At 40.4% G+C, this 19,290-nt stretch overlaps 2 protein-coding genes across 2 annotated transcripts in view; both read right to left on the bottom strand.

Moving 5' to 3' along the window:
- ppp2r5a (protein phosphatase 2, regulatory subunit B', alpha isoform) overlaps positions 1-10,665 on the bottom strand; it is a 38,668-nt gene extending 28,003 nt beyond the window's left edge. The window contains exon 1 of the mRNA XM_083933878.1: positions 9,571-10,665. Within this exon, the coding sequence (XP_083790004.1) occupies positions 9,571-9,718 (148 nt within the window). The 5' untranslated portion in view covers positions 9,719-10,665. The remainder of the gene's footprint in view (positions 1-9,570) is intronic.
- Positions 10,666-12,514: 1,849 nt separating this feature from the next.
- Positions 12,515-18,179, bottom strand: dtl (denticleless E3 ubiquitin protein ligase homolog; the record flags this gene model as incomplete). The annotated part of the gene is made up of 15 exons (XM_083934252.1): positions 12,515-12,605; positions 13,203-13,855; positions 14,034-14,157; positions 14,315-14,404; positions 14,491-14,603; positions 15,003-15,107; positions 15,195-15,301; positions 15,401-15,474; positions 15,562-15,677; positions 15,857-15,922; positions 16,094-16,214; positions 16,829-16,890; positions 16,973-17,065; positions 17,171-17,308; positions 18,128-18,179. The coding sequence occupies 15 exons, from the start codon at positions 18,177-18,179 to the stop codon at positions 12,540-12,542; spliced, it is 1,980 nt and encodes a 659-aa protein (XP_083790378.1). The 3' UTR covers positions 12,515-12,539.
- Between the last annotated feature and the right edge of the window lie 1,111 nt (positions 18,180-19,290).

Genomic DNA, 19,290 nt, shown 5'->3' with positions numbered 1-19,290 from the left:
ATAAGAAGAATGCAAAATACATTTGCATTTTACTATAGTTTAAAGCATGATAAAACAACTGGCAGTAGGTCATCATTTATATTCCTTTTAAGTTGATATATATATTATATCAGCACCATAATCCAAAATGTATTATTTCCTCACTTAGAGAGAGAGTGAGTAAAGACCCAATGAGACATTAAATACGAAGTAATAAAAAAAGTAAAGGCTCAGCAGTTCTGCAATGATTTCAAGCCTAATCCCGACAACAATATTCTCCCTCGTTTGTCAATCCACATAAACACTTTAAGTTTCACTCATATGTTTGCTAGAAGGGTGTGTGTGTGTGTGTGTGTGTGTGTGTGTGTGTGTGTGTGTGTGTGTGTGTGTGTGTGTGTGTGTGTGTGTGTGTGTGTGTGTGTGTGTGTGTGTGTGTGTGTGTATATAGAATAAGAGGTCAACACATCGGCCTGTCCTAATTCCAATTTGCAATAAGCAGAATTTTGTAAAAAGATAAGATATGATCACACACAGTTCTATTGAAGATCAACAGACGAGGCGAGAGCATTTCGGTGGCCACCTACAAAAAAAGACACTGGACACAGCACCTTCCTTTGTGCAGCCTCTCCAAGCACCTCCAACTAAAAATATAAGAAAAGTGTTGGTGTCATCACGAGCACTCCTGTCACAACAAAGACAGAAAAGCCCATTTGTGGGAGCAGATCGACTGGACGTGCTTTTGTGCTTTTATCACTGTACGCATTGTAAGCTTGTTGTTAGCTGTGTAGCCAACGTAGCTAATGTAAATGCTACGGTCACAGAAACAAAACCCATTGGCAGAGTCTTTATGCCAGACACAAACATGGACACACACTCTTAGTTATAACAAGTCCTACGATTGTCTCTGAGGGTGCACAAACGTACACACGTACCGTGTCCAAGCACGCTTCACAGCTAAAGTCTAGTTCGTTTGACCAGTGTGAGAACAACTGTTCCGCACACCACGGCACGGCACGCTTGCAGGCACAGCATGCTTGAGAGAGGTGGCCGTTTGTAAAGCATGTACGGGCAAGAGCTTTGACGGTCCTGAGACTATTTATATATGACTGTTCTCTGTGACGGACATTAAAAAGATGCCACCGAACAGTTTGCAGTGTTCTGATGCGGAGGTGGAGTGTTTACTGCAGATTTGATCAGATGAAATGTTCAAAAACAGTTGGACAAAACTAAATCTCTAAATCTCTACTTAAAGATTATGACTTATAAGCAAGAAGCAATCGAGCCGAGGCCCGGATCACTTCAAGTAATGTGAGTGCAAGCGGGCCTGTACTGCGAGGGAAGAGGGAGGGGGGACAACCATCCTAAAGCATGGCACGGATCATCTGCGCCAAGTGTGAGGTCCCACTTACACTGTCCTTCCATACCCTGCCACAGGACGTTTCACGGCTTAAGTCTAGTTCGTTTGACAAGTTTGAGTGCAACCGTACCGCGCCTAGGTCCGGCACGCTTGCCGGTCATGGACCGTTTGGGAGAGGTGGACTTTTGTAAAGCACGTTTGCTCATGTACGAGCACGCGCATGTGTACGAGCACGAGGCCTACGGCGGTTCTGACGTCATTTTATGTGTGCCTTTTTGGACATAGAAAAAAAGGACGGACGGACCATGCGCTGACATTTAAAACAATGGCGGTGAAAGGTTCACATTGGTGTGATGCGGAGGTGGAGTGCTTACTGCAGATTGGGTCGGATGAAATATTCAAAAACAGTTGGACGAGACGCACAAAAACTCAGAGGTCTATGGATGACGTATAGGCGGGCAAGAAGCCTTCGCCGAGGCCCAGGTAGTTTGAGTACAAACAGGCCTGGCCTGCGGGGGGAGAGGGAGGGGGGGACAAGTACCCTAAAGCACGGGGCACGGTACGGATGGACAGTGTGAGTGCGCCCTGAGATATGAGAGTAGAATATGGTGTCAGAAGACATCTGGAAGTTAATGCATAGAGAGAAGAGTGCCATAGTGACAAATAGGTACACTAACAGCAACAAACTATTAGAAAATCATGTTTAAAAAACTGAAACCACCTCAGTATTACTGGTCCTCCTTTCTAGGCGGAAATGAGGGAGGGTAACATAGTAAAGTGGTAGCCTTTCTCCACCATGTGCCCCTGGCTGTCTGTAATGATGAGGCCACCCTGAAATGGGCTTAACAGTTGCATGAATGATAAACTGCAAACACGTGCAATCAAAAAAGACACTATAAAACATTAGAAAATCAGGGCGGTTAAATAAATGCTGTTGTCAGCCGATCAGCCAACAGCAGCATGCTAATAAGTAACATATGTGGATAATAGGTTTGTTTACCCATCTGGGAGCAGTTCACCAGACATTCAGAGGGTGTTTCAAGACCATGTCTAACTAGACAACTGAATGGCACTATTTTGGAATGAAGCTAGACTTGTCAGAGCACATAAAATGTTGACTTCAAGTCCACACTAGTGGAAACACGTGGGCGATTATCAGGTTCTACGTAAGTGAGTTTCTAATTAGAAGCATTCAACGCCAAAAAGAGTTTCAAATGCTCATTATTATTTAACACCAAGACCAAAAGCCAGAAATCTTTTTTCAAACTCTTTAGAGGTTTAGTTCTATTTTGGACATTATACTGTTGTGCAATGAACAGTAAACCAGCCTGCCGCAGAAACTACTAGTGCAGTTTTACTCACATTAGCTCTATGGGATACACTGACACTTGAGCATGTGTTACAGTTTCTGCGAAAGACAAATGTCAAATGATCTGGTCAAGGGAGGTCAGGGCTGTACATGGGAGGGCGAACAAAACTGGAAGGTCGGCTGCCCGGCACATTGCTATTTCGGCAACGGATTGTAGATTTCAACACGTCAAGCTCTGCTTTCACTTTACTGGTTCGTCAATCCTGAATGGCCTTGTACAAGCTGCCAGCACTAATATTTGAGTCAACCACCACAAGGTGGATGGAAAGCAGGTGCTGAGAGAGTGAAGTTGAAGACTTTTTGGATGAAGCAAAACTTCAACTGAAACGGGGAAAGGTCACAGAAGTATGTAGTTGTTGTCTGTACTGCAAAACTTTATGCTGTGTTGAGAGCTATTATGACTTAAATTGTACAAGAGTTGCTAAGATTAGTCAATTAAATGAATAGTCAAGAGAGGGAAGCAATTATTTTAAAAATCAAGTAAATGTTTAAGCCATTTTTCAAGCAAAAACACCAAATGTTTTGATGGTTCCAGGTTCTCAAAAATGAGAATATACCGTCTTTCCTTTAGTCTTACATTATAGTAAATTAAATATGTTGGCAATTTGGGCGGTTGTTTGTGCTCTAGGTATATTGCATTTAGCATTTTCACTGTTTGCTAATGTTTTATAGATAAAAAGTTTAATCAAGAAAATAATTGGCAGAGTAATTAAATGAAAATAATCAGTTCCAGCCCAAGGTATAGCCTGTAAGAATAGCACGAGATAGGCATCATTATATAATTTATTCTGGCACAGCACATTTCAATTTCCATTTCCATGTTACATAAAGTGCTGCGTATCAGTTAAACTTACTGCATAACGATGAGTGAGCATACATTTCCTTATTGTTAATAAACGATTAGTGAAGATATGTAGATGGGCAGTAAACAGCTACAAATATAATGAATGTTTGAGAATGTGCTTTGCTGCAGCTTTAGCTGTGGTGGGGAAATTAAAACCACAACCAACCCATTCTTGCCCCAGTCACTAATTAGCTGCTGAAGAATTGCCAGTGGTGGTGGAAGGATGATGACATGACATAGATGTGCATTCATGTCAAAACATAGTTTCCATCATAACTGTTGTGAGAGAGGGCTATGTTGTACCAAGCGGCAAACATTTTACCTGAAACTAGAATTGCCGCCTTGCGGTTGTATGCCTCTGCCGACGAGTCAAGTTGCAGCTCAAAAGATCGTTACAATCAGCACAGTTTCAAGATTAGTGTGACCAACTGTGTATCAGACCAAATGTCTCCACTTCTGTTCCTGAGTTATGGTGATGAATAATGGAAAGAAAAGCATTGTTTTGCAAAACATTGTAGCCACTTTCCACTGCAAAAACTGAAATCTAGACATTAACCTGTGCGACTGTAGCTCCCTAGTACAAAGACCGGGTAATCTCCAAGTGGGTTCATGTGTGAATACAGACGCTTATTCCCCGGTGTATTCTCAGAGAATTAATGGATTTTCTTGAGAACGTTAACATCGTATGTCAGCAAACAGTGGAGCAAAATTAAACTCTGAGGGTGAAGAAGAAGGGTGATTCAGACAAAGACACCAAAAAATCAGAGATGATGACATTTGGGAACTTCTGTCAGTGAGACACCAAAATTAAACAAGAAACGTGTTTGTCTGTGACCAAATTACAAAGTGGCTCTGTTGGCGCAGTGCAATAGTCGTCCTCCCTCCTGCAGGCTATACCCAAAGTAAGCAGCAGTTACGTACAAAAAGGTGGAATCGGATCCTAAAATGCCAGAGGCCACATTTATGACACTGACAGCAATAGACCGAACACAAACGCCATTGCAGTGCATCACAAAAACTTTGTCCCATTACTTCCTGGAAAATTGTTTATCGATTTGCCATCTGCTGGCAGACATGATGGAAGTGGACTATCTGGCACACACTTTTCAATCAATAGGCCAATAGAGTGAACAAGTTTTCCATGAACAGACATTGATGAGCAAAAGGTAGATATAATCACTCATTTTTTATTATAGGTTGATTTAATTCCGATTAATCATTTAGGCTGTAAAATGTAAGAAAATAGCGAAATGTCCAAGTTGACATTTTCAAATTATTTGCTTCACTTCAACAGAAATCCAAAGACAATCAAAAACAAGAGAAAAGCAGCAAATCACATTTGAGAAGCCTTAACCATTTAACGTGAAAGAATGATTAACCAAATATCTCAGTTGCTGATTTATTTTCTGCTCATTGAGCAATCAATTAAATAATTGTTGAAGCACTATCACGGGCCAAACAAATGCGAGGGAGGCTATGTGAAATGCTAGAACAGAAAATTAGATCTTGCTGAGGTGCTCTAAATCTGCATGGAGCCTTGGTCCTGGTGGAGGAAAGATGCAGAGCTTGGCATCAATGTCTGGAGCCAGACACAACACATTGCAGATGCTGGTGACAAATGATTAGCTGCCATTTGGGTATGGAAGCATAGTGGTAAATTTAGTGTATAGCAGGCTTTTATATCTTGGGGAATTTTCACAGTTGATGAGTTTGTAACCTTGGAGCGTTTTCCTCTTGGTTTGTTTGTTTTCACACACAAATAATCCAAGTGAAGCCAAATGCATCATTCACTACAACCCACATGAGAACGTTCTCTCCGCTGTGTTCCAGACTTGTGAATATTTTTATTTAGGGTTAAGACAGCCCGCTCCTCATCTCTGCTTGAAGCTAGCAGCTCTAGACTACATTAGCTGCTACTAGCATAGCATATCTGAATCTCCACTTTAACGGTATGCAGTCAAGTTGCATTGTGGCAAATGTAGGCGTCAGGTTTTCACAAGGAAGAGGAATGTGTGGAACACAAAAGAAAAATCTCTGGTTTTGTCAAAGAAAATCAAGCGATGAGTTCAAGAATGGGTAAACTTTAAACCAAAATAAAACAAGGAGATTGATTTTGTGTAGAAAGAAGTCTTGGAAATTTATATTACTATACTTACTGTACCACACACACCACCCAAACGTGAGCTTAGGTCTAGTTAGGAATCGTGGCTCGGCTCAAAATTCACTATAGTGACAGAAATATCAACCTAAATCGAGCAGTCTGTATTTGGCAAGTAAAACATTTCCCTGGCTTGCTCTCAAGGCTTCTGGCTGCCATGGAAACAATGTTGGTCTCGGAGTGACTCATCTTTTCAGTGTCTATCACACAACATGAGCTATAAACACCCCAACCTCTCCACTGCAGGAGGGAAGAAGCATCTTTGCAATCTGCTATCTTTTTTTAGTCTAGTTACTCTTAGAACAGCTGCACATTATTTTGTTCCAAAGTACTAATATTTCTGGACTTGTGCTCAATTAGAGATGGTTTGAGTCAACAGCAGCTGACAAGGATCCTGTTAATTCCTCAGTCTATATAACATCTAAAATGTCCAACACATTTAACATACAGCAAGTATGGACAGCTATGCCCGTGCATGCTGCCTTTTTGTAAATACAGATTCATGTAATCACCAGTCATAAGATGTGTGTGCTACTAGGCAACAGATGGTGAATCAATGAATTTAGAACAACTGCACCTGCAGACAACCTCATGGTAAGGGACCAATGTCCGCCTTGATGACGCAAGTAAGCAGAAACATAGTCATATTTATGGATCACTAATTATGAATATGGTGAAAAATACACTACCGGTGAAATGCAAGTTGGAGCGTACTTAGCATGAGTACTGTGACGTATTCCCAGTAAAACAGCAGGTCGGATTGAGGTAGGATCACAAACTGCTCCACTTTCTGTTCATTTAGGACTCTCCATATTGCTCTGTTAGCTACTACGACCATGAGTCACGAGTACACGATGAGTCATCAAACATTAAAACACTTTTACAGGACGAGAAAAGACAGGTATTTTAATGCATCCCTGCAAATATGTTTTCGACAAATATACATACTGTTTATATGGCATGGGTAAATGAACAATTGATAGAGGGAAACAGACTTAAAACTGGGAAAAATATATTTTTTATTTCACCGGGATTTTAAACATGGACTAGATGTCCCTAAAGTTTTGCCTATCAATCAGCCAGACACTCAGAATAACAATAAGGGGTGTCACAATTTCAATTCTAAAGCAAATGAAAGGTTTGTTGGTTTCAAACTAATCCACCGGCACAACACAACCTAAATCTCTAAACCCTAAAGTCTAACTTTAAATGAGTGCCCTCTGGTGCAGTTAGCTCAACACTTCCATGTAAATGATGCACCAGCTCCTTGGCTCCTTAATATAAACATTTTACAGCCCTGTGAAAATTTACCACACAAGGGAAAGGGTGGTTGTATAATCTCTTTAAAAGCCTGATTCCTACATTACATTGATATAAATAATATTTTACTTATACTCTACTCAAAGCATTGGCTTCAGGGGGCACTTTGATTAATGCACTAACAGAAAGACAAACGTCTCAAAGACAGTCAGATTTGTACCTAATTTTTTCACCTGCAAGGGCTTTATGACTTTGGTGTGAATGTCAGGTAAGTAAGATGCACACCCTATAAAAAAATGAAAAAATAAATAACTGTAAAACAGATTTCCTTGATTCTATACAGCAGTAGTCACCATGACAAGGCATAACTCACCCTCAAGCTTCTACTGGAAGAAAAGCAGATAATTTAGCTGTCACTTTCATGCTTGTCAAAAAGGCACTCTCTGCCATGATGGTTCATGTGAATTTTGGGTGGTGTGTTGCAATGCTCTAGTTTGGAATAATCATACATAGTGTTTCCAGTGCTTCTTTTTACTATCTGCTCTCTGTATGCATCCTACAATATTCAACATGACATTTTGGACACTGGTTTTTCTACAATCCTTTAAAATTGTATGACAGCAATCATTGTTGATACTCATTTGAGCCATTTTGTTTTCTTTTTCTTAAGAAGTTGCATCATTTTAAAAAACCTTCCAGCTACTTGACCAGGCAAGTCTTTCTTATTTGCTTGTTCTTCCAGCAACACACACACCTGTGTTACACTGTTGAGGCTTGTCTGTATAGGTATGAGCAAATTACTCAATACATTTTATGATTTTGAATATTTTTTGAATGACATGTAAGGAAGAGAAGCGAGGTGCCAATACCTCTGCTCACATTTTATTTAATTAATGTAGGACTTGATGAATAGTGTCATAGAAAACTGCTGAAACATGTCAAAGTACGTAGTGAAAATAAACAAAGTGTAGTGAATGGAACTTAAATACACAAGGTTGTAAGCAGGCTCTGCTCTTCCAGATTTAACCACAGGCTACAGGAAGGCAACCAACAGGTATCTATCTAGTCAGTCAGTTTGAAATATCCAGGTTTAAAATATATAACTCTACACTAGATAAACTGTCAACCTGCATTAAATACTGCAAGGGTTATAAGTACATATATATGTTACATAACTGTTGCATTCCCATAAACATTTGTAATTTGTGATTAGAATAACACCAGGAAAGCAACATAATTAAACCAATTAGGAACAAGTGCAAGTTAGGACCTGCTCCTTTTAGGAAGAGCAAAACTACACTGGACAGACAGGGAACAGACTCCTAGATCAGGCCATATGCCAACCTTACTAGTCCTCTACCCCAAATGCCCACTCCCACCTCCACCTACAACAGACTACTGCATCAACTGATAACAGACTCTCCATAGTGTGATACTGGCTACCCATATTATCCCACACAGTCTCAAATTTCACCCGACACATTTTGGAAGTCCTGTATTCTCCCCTGCACTATTCTAAGTCTTAGTAGTGCCTTCTGGTTACCTCTGACATTCATTCATGCAATGAAAAAATACATCAAAACAAACGACCTGTTATATATAACAAGTGGTTCTAATTTTATCAGGCGCAACAGTGCGATAACTCTTACCAGTTACCCTTCAGTCTTAAAAGTGCTGGAATTCAACTGTATTATTGTGGGTATGCTTTACTGTCAGGACTGTGGCCTGCTGGCTACAGGTTCATGTTCTTAGACATGCTTGGGTGATTTGGATTGTATCTGAGAATGAATGGGAATGAGTTAAGCCACCTGAACACTTCTCTCTTGTGGTGTTCAACAACCCTGCCTCTGGCACAGCACTTGAGTTATAATTCAGCATTTTTGCATTTTGCACTGGAAGCGGCCTTGTAACATCTAAAATTATAAACTTGTCAATCCATAGAGAAAGATTATGTAACCTTTCAATTGTTGTCTTCACCATCAACAGTCTCTACCAGCATCAACATACAGGAGGAAAACACATGCGCAAAAGCATAAATCCCTCTTAACCCCTGCTTCATCATCACTCTGTGGATGTGCCTCTGCATGTTAATTCAGCCCCAACTACCAGATTGATGTAACTGTCCATGATAAAATCCCCATATAACTTGGAAGCAAGCACAAAGCATCTGTAATGCAAGGGAAGTAAACACAACTGTTGACAGAATGACGTATTTTACACATAAGGCACAAAACGGATGTAATGCACTTTGGCAGACAGTCATGTAATATGTGTGCAATGCCCTGTCATCAACTCTTGCAGCAAATAACTGAGATGGAAATGTTTGGAGATGGGTCCACAACTTTGACTACTGTGTGTCCCTGTCCAGCATGGTTAAAACACATCAGCCTAAGACGTATACTATACGTATTTTACATATAGGGTATAAATTGTGTAAAACATTTGCACAGATTGCTTTCACTTCACTTATGTTTGCTGCAATTCTGGTTATGGGGCTACATGCTGAATGCAACTGTTGCAGATCTCGCAGTACACATAACACTCGTGGTCATGACAGATATAGCCTATTTTAAGCGGCAGACCCCTTCATCCTCTTACCGTACCTTTGAGCTGCGGCAGCGGTGAAAGCTCCACCGGAGCGCTGTGTGTGCGGTACTGAGAAGAACCTTGGGATTTTCTCTGTTTCTGGGCCTTCCTCATGGACTTTCTCGTAAATCCATCCACTTTCTCGGATGCGGAGATGGCCGACATTTTGATGCATAAACTGACGACTTCAGACAAAGCTATTGTATCCCTAGGACAAATGAAAGGTTTCCTCTTCTGTTCGCATCAGCACAAAAAAATATAGAGCCAGCTGCACGACTTGAAATCTCGTCTCCTCTCCAAGTATGATGTTATTCTCTATGATCCAACATGGTCGCTCGGTAGTGGGGTTAGACTGTGTCCAAAGACTGCATCATTCAGGGTAACTTGTTTTTCAGGAACACGGCAACAATCTTCAAAACACGAACCAAAAAGCCAAACTACAACTCATGACATTAACACAGTATATAACCTGGAGCTACAAACACAAGAAAATTAGCATTAAGTTTAAGAATTTCTGAGTTTTGTTTTTACTGCTTCAACGTGTTTGCAAAATATCTACCTGTTGCAAAACAAATGCAAGACATTGTGATTAAAAAAAAGTTGCCTCAATTAGTCCCGACAGATGGCAAACTACTGTGTTGCTTTAGGCTGCCTGCTAATGTAGCTAGGTAGCGTGCTAACATTAGCAGCCAATAATGTACGCCACTACGACAACAGTTTGCACCGCTGTCGAAGGAAGAAAAGTTACAAAAAGATAGTTGCTCCGTTATATTCACGTAGGTTTTTGTAAAAAAAAATCCAAGTCCAAGTCTTCAAGCGCTGCTTTTTAATCCTAGTTTGACTTCCGCTGAGTGTATTTTCACAAGAATCATCGATGGAAGTTGAATTTCACTCGACGACCAAGTCTCATTTAACGGTTAGCACTTAAAAGTTAGCTGTCAGTCGACTTTTCCTCCCTCGCTACAACACAGGCTGCTCACAGTATTCTCGTTTTCACGGCCTCTGGAAACAACAGTATTCTTAAAATACAACAAATTACTGGCCGTCGTGCTGAAGAGGCAGGCGTTAAACACTCCCCAGTACAGCCGTTCAATCGTCGTCTGTCTCACTTCGCTGTTCGCTGGACTGCAGAGCCCTGACAGCTGTACGTCATTGAGTGACGTCTCGATCGGCCAATCACAAGCAGAGAATGAAAACGCTGTAAACTTTTTAAACCAATCGTGTCGCGAAGAACGTTAGACCTGAACATGTGACATGTAAAAACAAATACGTGACGTTGTAGAGTTGAATGAGGAGTGGCAGCTGTAGTAGGTGTTCAGAGTATTATGCGATACATTTAAATCAACATTTTTAAGAGAGAAGCCAAGTTTTCCTGAGCTGGCTGCCAATATTAAACAATATACATTTTTTCCATATCTGAATATACAAACATAAATAAAAGCTGTGTCATTCAATCATATGATCTCTGTAAGTGTTACAAAATAATTATTTGAATCTTCTTTGCTTTTGTGTTGGTATATAATTTAATTTTGTTAACCCCTTGACCTTGTGATTGTAGACTCAAAAGATGTACAGAAGATGTATAGACATGTTTGTCAGTAAAGATGTTATTTGTATATTTATGCATCTATTTATTTATCTAATCAGCTGAGAATTGAAGACTATAGCTTACAACATTGGGGCTATTCATTGTTTTAAATCTTTAATACATTTAACCTTTATGTATTTATTTTGTTTCCATCAGTTTGAAGAACACTGCTGATCAGTTACATTAATACTTTTGTTTTGAAGGTACTGGGCAGCTTGAGCCATCTACATATACTGTATAGGTAGGCACTAGGCAGGTATTGTACCAGGATAGCACCTTTTTACCATAGAAAGAGAGACATCAGATGCCATTGTTTGTTTGCTTGCTTGCTTAAATCGTAAAATAAACCACAGAAAGCTTCATGCTGGCCTGGACAGTGGACTTATGTTCCCTGTGTAAGATTCATTCCTTTGGCGCCTCAGTAGCAGTTTGATTTCTGAGTTATTTTTTTAGTATTTATTTAGTTCTAGGACAAATTTGCCACTACAGTATATAAGTGGTTCACAGCCTGGGGGATCAGGGCCCCACCACGGGGTTGGGTGAAGCTTAAGCGGATAGAAAAATCAGGGCAGACGCATTTACTTTTCTCCCTTGAATAACATGATTTAAACAATAGCCGTAACAGTATTGACATAGATACTGAAGATATAGCATGCCACGCACTTTGAAAACTCTTATCAATTTAATAAAATCTGACCACAGCAAATTTGTGTCAATTAAATACAAATGAACCAAGCAACTTTGTACATATAAACATAAGCTATTGCTCAAGGAAAGTCACATTTTGCAGAAATATATGAGTAACACTGAAAGAAAAAGGTCAGAACCATACACGGAGAACCCACAAAGAGATAAAGAAATACATTTTAAGGAGGTTCATAAAACTGCTCAAAGACGTGGTTCTAATAAATGGCTTTTTTTTAGCAGAATGTAAAATTTCCACAACTGCAGAGAGACATTTTTCTCTGCACTTGAGGATTAATATCTGGTTGACCACCTGAACAACTTTATGAAATGTGTGTTCTTGTACCACTAATGTGTCTCTTCAAGTTGTCAAGTTTGAATAAAATGAACGATTTACTCATAAAAACACACTTGATTTTTTTTCTTTCAAGAAGAGATTCTGCACAGAACATGAAAATTGCGTAGGAGGCAACTGCAAAACCAGTGGCCCAATTAAAATAATAAAGCAGCCTCTTGGGATGTGAAAGCTGCAGCGTCAAATGTTCAGAATGACTGTTCCGTCAATGTCTGTGCAGCCCAGGTTCATATGCTCATGAAATCTGGATATAGATCTGTGTTCTTCAATGCTTATTGTCTGTAGGTTCAGGTTAAAAAATACATACAAATATAGCATTTTTAACAGAAGTACAGGTCAGATTTGATTGCCATAAATGGTCACTCCAGAGGCCTTCTTGTGAAATACATGGAGATTTTCTTCACGCTTTGTGGTGAACGCATGGTCTGAAAAACAAAAAACAAATAGGTCAACTGCAATATTCATCTAAAAAGCTACAAAACATCTCCATGCATATTAACATTAGCACTGATAAGGACGGACAGACCTCAGCTACCAATTATTCCTCAAGTCTGTGTGTTTCCAGTGAATTCAAATGAAGATACAAGAGAGCATTGGATTTCTGGACAACAACATTTGAAGTAAGTTAACAGTGCACAGCCCTACAGTGATGCTACGTGTCTTACACTGGTGTTAAATAAGTGCTGTGGTTCACTCTGCCTTCAAGAAAAAGTTCCACAATATAGGAAATACATATTCACTTTTTGGCAAGAGTTAGACGAGAAGCTAGATACTACTCTTGTGTCTGTACGGTGAATACTAAGCTACCATTGGCATGGCTTATGGTCAATGCATCCCATCTATTTTGCTCTCCATATGGACTGTTTACCTGCATGCAACCAAAGTATGCTCAAACGTGATTGCTAAATACTAACTAGGACTACAAAAGAAGTATTTCCACTAAGTGAGAACGTATCTGACACAGAGAGTTTCCAGTTGTGTGCTACATGTGTTAAAGAGAAACTCTAAATTTTTGTGCTTACCGGTGAAGCCGCTGTCTTGCCATCTTGTTTCTTGTTAGAGGCACTGGGGCTTCCGGGAGCACTAGGGCTTCCTTGACCTTTCCTCATCTTTTGGCCCATCTCTGACAACCAATCCTTTCCTCTGGGGGACCAGTTCTCCTTGCCATTCTGTCTTGATGATCCTGGCATGCTGTCCCCTGTGTGACAGTCTGTTTGTAAGCTGCTCTCTTGAGCTGTGCAGCAGATTCCAGACAGGGCGCGGCTTTTCTTGGCCGAAGGGTAGAGTTCAGTAACACAGTCACACTGCTCTGCGTCCCCACAGTCTGCAGATGCACCGTCACCAGTCTCCAGCCTGCGCTTAGCCCGTCGCTCTGTGGTCGAGGTGCTGCTCGCTGGGCTCTGGGGGCACGGGCTCAGCACCTTACGGAGCAGAGGGCTGACTTGACCAGGAGATCCACGGCCTGGTGATAACCACTGTTTGATAGAAGATGGTGTCCTCTGGCGAACAGCAGCAGCCTTAGCACTTTGAGAAGGGACAGGTGAGGTTGTGCTGGATGGCAGAGGCAGAGCAGCTCCACTGGGAGCACAGGCAGCAAGCTGTGGTGACGCCAAGCCTCCAAGACTCTCTGTCCTCTGGTTCTTGGCAGGGCTTGTCTCAGCTCTGATTGAAGGCCCTTAACAAAACAAATTCCTCCTTAGTTCACCATGAATACTTTGAATGTCACAATTTGCAGTGATTTATGAGAAAGCGTCTACACGTTTCTCTTTCAATAAACAATACAAAGAATAGAACAGACATGGGAAGACCTTGTATATACTGTTAGGACGGTTCATGGTAGTTGTTATACTTACTTGAGGGAGATTTAGGGCACGTCCAGCCAACAAGGTTGGCTTCGCCCACTGAAGATTTTACTCCATCCACTTCCCGGCGTAGCCTCCAAATCCGGACAGTGTGGTCATCAGAACAGGAAGCAATCTGCAAACAGAGCAGTGGGGATTATAGGGAGCCTAATTTATCTTCCTGGCCTGTTAAAAGAGATAAGCTTCACAGCAGGGAAACACAAAAACCTCTGAATCATACTCAAAAAGTCTTTGAAAATTCAAATTAGAAACATAAAAGTTTGTTGCCTCACCTTTGTAAAATCTGTCGGGCACCAGGCAACAGATGTCACTTCCTCACTATGGCCCTGAAGCACCATTGGAGGATGTTTAGGATCAGAGATCTGAAACGTAAAATTAATCAACAATTATAAATCACCCTAAACACAATTTTCCATTTTAATATGGCAGAATAAAATAGGGACATTACCTTCCAGATGTATGCGTTATTGTCGCTTGAGCCACTGACCAAGAACTGGTCATCTGGGCTAATAGTGGACTTGACATAAAAAGAGGAGTTCTGGTGGCCACTAAAAACTGCCACTGTGGAGGAAAACAAACAGCGATATTAGTAACACTAAATAAAGATGAACAGTTCCATGTTATGCTCATTTTCAGATTTATACTTGTACATGTTTCTACTAAAACATTTTCCATGATTTAATGTTAAAAAAACACATTATTTTTCTCATACTGTGTCTGAATATAGCGGTATTCACCCTCTGGATGAAACGCTCCATTTAAACACCTGTCTCTTTAAGCATTTAAACATTTCCTCTGTCAAACAAAGCCCTCTTGCTTTACTCTCTGCTCCCCAAGGACATTAGTTTGCAGCCCCATCTGGTGACGTGCAATGGCAATGATTTAAACTCATGGAAAATGCCTATTTTTATCATAGATACACCATATGTAATGTATAGTCATAGTGGAATCCTTGTTTACCTGGAGTTGTTTTTATTCCACTGACATTGAACATGTAGATATTATCATCAGTGCAGTTACATAAGATGTTGGATCTTGTAGAGTCAAGAACAAGTCCAGAATAACCTGCAATGCATGCAAAACAACTTTCAGCTTATTCTGGTCATTTGCATATTTCAGGTAAACATGACGCCCAGTAATGACAAAACTAACCCAGTCGCATGCGCGTGCAAGAACCCGGGTACTGATACGTCTGCAGTGGGACAGGATCATGACGGTGTGCAGTGTAGTTCTTCCTCAGATCCCACATCTTGATCACTCTGGTTAAAAGGAATGAAAAAGAAAAATGAATGTGCTGTGAAAGTCATTTTTAATACCGACTCACTGGATGTTAGAAACGAGTAGCAGTGGTTTCTTACCCATCAACAGCCCCAGAAGAGATGAGGGTGTGCTGATCCTGAAATAAGACCACTGTAACACTCTGCTGGGTATCCTGCAAGAGAAGTGGGGCACTCAAAGATCAGCCTTCCTCGTGCACAGCCCAGGTCTTTACTTCACTAAAGTCGTTGAAGAAACTCACCACACTGGGAGCCATGCCACGTGTGCTGTTCCGCCTCTTCTTTGTTTTGGTCGGGGGGTTTGTGTCTGCTTTGTTGTGCGCACCACTGATCTGTTTTACCTGCCTGTAGAAACCATCTGAGAGGAAGACACAAATATTAGCAAACACACATAAGATACCCTGACTACTTTTTATGCATTTGAAAACATTATATACATAAAATATACACAAATACACTGCAATACATGCACTAATACATCATACATTTTAGAATTAAACTTACATGATACAAATTTATTGAAATTTCTAATGATACCTTTTTTGCTGCACCTGGTGTCCCAAACCATAATGTTTCCATCTCTGGCCCCGGTACAGAACACAGCTGTTTAATAGAAGGCAAAGCATCAATGATGTGATCTATAAATTCAGATTCCAGTTGTTTTCTTCTCCTTGGCATACATTACTGGTTATTAATGCTACACTAATAGGCGAGGGCATATATAAACCTACAAATTAACTGCCAAATTACCAAAATCCAATGTATATAATATACCTTTCTCCTGGGGTGTGAATGAAACAGACTTGAGGCTGCAGAGGTGACCCTTGAAGCTGCCTAACAGCTCCCCTGACTTCACATCCCACAGCCTGGCCATCTGATCACCGGCAGCAGTCACCTAAGGATGACACAGGACCAATCAAAATTATTTAAAGAAGGCTTTATTTGTTAGAAAGTGAGTTTACAAACTGCTCTAAATGCTACACATCAATGAATAAGTCAGAAATATATGTGTATGGACTAAAAATTTGATGTATTGACATTTCATGCATTTAAATGAAGCATTTGAAAGATGTTACCGATATCACGATAGGGCTGCGCGATATGAGGAAAATATGTGATAACATTGTTCAATATTGTGATAACAATATTACTTTAAATAAATAAACTGATAATAAAGTGTACTCATTTCTGCTGCTTTCAGTATACTGCTAAAATACAACTTATAGCTAAAACTAAAAGGAATCATCCAACATTATTTTATTCAACGAATTGACCGTTGAACTGAAAACAAACACAGTTAAAAAATAACAATAATTTTAAAGCACAGGTTTATACCGCTCATTTTTTCAACTTACTCAAAAAAAGACAAAATTGTCTTTTGCCATGTTTTTACTGTGCCAATTTCTATTGCAATGGCAATTTTTTAAAGAAACATTGATTGTGGAGCCCTACATTATGATTCATAGTGGACTGATGATGATGATAGGGCATGAATTTGATTGTACTTACTAAGTGAGGTTCCCCTGGTTGCCAGGCTATGTCAAAGACAGCATTCTCATGAGCCAGCCACTCTGCAAACATTCACACCATTAGCCACGGATATTTCCTGATAATGAACAGTATTGTGGCAAACAAACGAGTTTCTTCACATACCTTTCAGAAGTGGCCTTTCACGGCTCTCTGTGTTGTAGATCCTAACAATGCCTTCTTCATTAGCTGCTGCGAGGACGCTCTGCATGTGCCCCGCTGAAGAGAGACACACCGGTTAGATGGATGAATGGCAACAGCTCCGAGCTCTGTCTGTTGTGATTTATCTGAGGATAATATGGCATGTGCAGGTGTGTTACCTACCGGAGGAGAAAGCCAGGCCAAATGGTGGCACAGAGTCACCCAGGTTGCCATAGGAGATGTGTTCATCATGTCGGACGCACTGGTAGCCTCCCAGCAGAGAGCTCAGAGGATGGCTGGGCCAGGGCTCTGCAGGATGGGCTGGAAATATCAAAAAAGTAAGTACATATATTATATTATATTTGTCAGACACTGCACTAAAACATCTACTACCGATACCTACCTTTTGTGAATTTACTTCTCAACATTCAGCGGTTAAATTGCATATTTAGTCTACTGCATTAAACTTATGGCTGTAGTTATTAGTTCTTTTTTCAGACCATGTTTGAATTTTTACTTCTGCCCTTTAAAATCAGTAATAAAAGGCTCAGCGGTAACTCAATAGCATCAGCTTTCAGTGGCATCCTATCAATAATACAATACATGTTGTCATTCTGTAAATCATTGTTGACAAAAATGACAATTTATCACTAGCTAAGGATTGTTTTTCCCAATGTAACAGTTAGAATGAGCATTAGTTTATTTGTTTACGTGTTCCCTGCAGTGATCGCTGTTGTTCAGACCTTAGAATCCGCCATTTACAAATGTGTCTGATATCAGACAAGTGATATTATCGATTTTAGACCCATTTAAGAAGCGGGTTTTATTCATAAATCCAATCTGACGCGCGACACTAAAATGACACGTTCTTATCGATATATATCTTTCATATATAAAACGTAAACTGACGTCAATATGAGCTACTTTGGAACGTTAAATACTTCTACCGCCATGGCAACAGAACACAGCCCAAAGATCCAACAGTAACCGCAGTGCTCTAAAACATAAAAACATTAAATGTGAGCGTATAACGCCCTTGGTTTTAACCTAGCTTCAGTTTAGTTAGCACAATAAACCACAGGGCTCACCCGGTATAAGTTAACCCAAACCCCCGCCGTAAAAAACACTCAATTCTCTCACCATTCTGCCTTCGCCTGCCCACTCCTCTGTCAACTATTGAGCGGAAAAGCATCCCTGCACTTCAGCACAGGACGATCTGAACTTATTTCCAATAACACGGAGAAGTTTGTCAGATCTTTAGCTGGGGGTCTTTTCTCCTGCTGCTATTTTTCCCGCGAACTGAAAGTCTGAGCACAGACACTGAATCCCCCGCTAAACTTGCGTCACACGCTCCTATTGGTTGAAACAGCCACTTCCTTATCAACGTCATTTCCGTATCCTCTTCCTTTGTAGCGCTGTGCAGTAAAGTGTACAGTGATATCTACTGACTGATCTGTTCCTTCAAAATAAATCGCCTTTTCTTTTGTACAATGGCCCATTGCACTGATGATAATACGAACCGGCAGTGGTTTTACTTCAGTCAAAGTTTTAATAGCACACTGTAGAAATACTCTGTTACAAGTAAAAGTTCTAATTTCAAAATGTTACTTAGGCAAGGCGTCTTTATTTATAAAGCGCATCTCATACCAAGGCAATTCAAGGTGCTTTACATAAAGACAAAACATTTTTTAAAACAAAAAACACAGTTAAAAGAAGGAGCAAAGAAGAGTTATTAAAAAGAGCTCAGCTATAAGCACATAAAAAGAGAAATATTTGTAACCTGGATTTAAAAGTGCTCACAGTTGGGACTGATCTCAGATCTGCTGGTAGTTTGTTTTAGTTGTATGCAGCATCACATCTAAATGTTGCTTCACCAGTTTGAACTCTGTGCTCCACTATCTGACCTGAGTCCGTAGATCTCAGAGCTCTACTGGGTTTATACTCTACTAACATGCCATCCATGTATTCTGGACCAAAACCATTCAGTGATTAAACCAGTGGCAGAACTTTAAAATCTATTCTGTAGCTGACTGGGAGCCAAAGTAAGGTCTTAAGACCGGGGTGATGTGATCTCATCTCTTTGTTCTGGTTAAAACTCGAGCTGCAGCGTTTGAATACTCTTTTGGGGGGAGTCCAGTCAGAAGACTGTTACAGTAGTCGAGTCCATTGGAGATGAAAGCATGAATTGGCCTCTCCTGATCACTTTGGGACATCAAACCCTTAATTCTGGAGATGTTCTAAGTTGATAAAAAGGCTGATTTGGTGACTGATTTGATACGGCTGTGACTGAGTCTATCAGCACG

The sequence above is a fragment of the Echiichthys vipera genome (genome assembly GCF_963691815.1).
Source record: "Echiichthys vipera genome assembly, chromosome: 19".
In the NCBI taxonomy this organism is placed as follows: domain Eukaryota; kingdom Metazoa; phylum Chordata; class Actinopteri; order Perciformes; family Trachinidae; genus Echiichthys; species Echiichthys vipera.
This window is presented reverse-complemented; position numbering and strand designations above follow the sequence as displayed.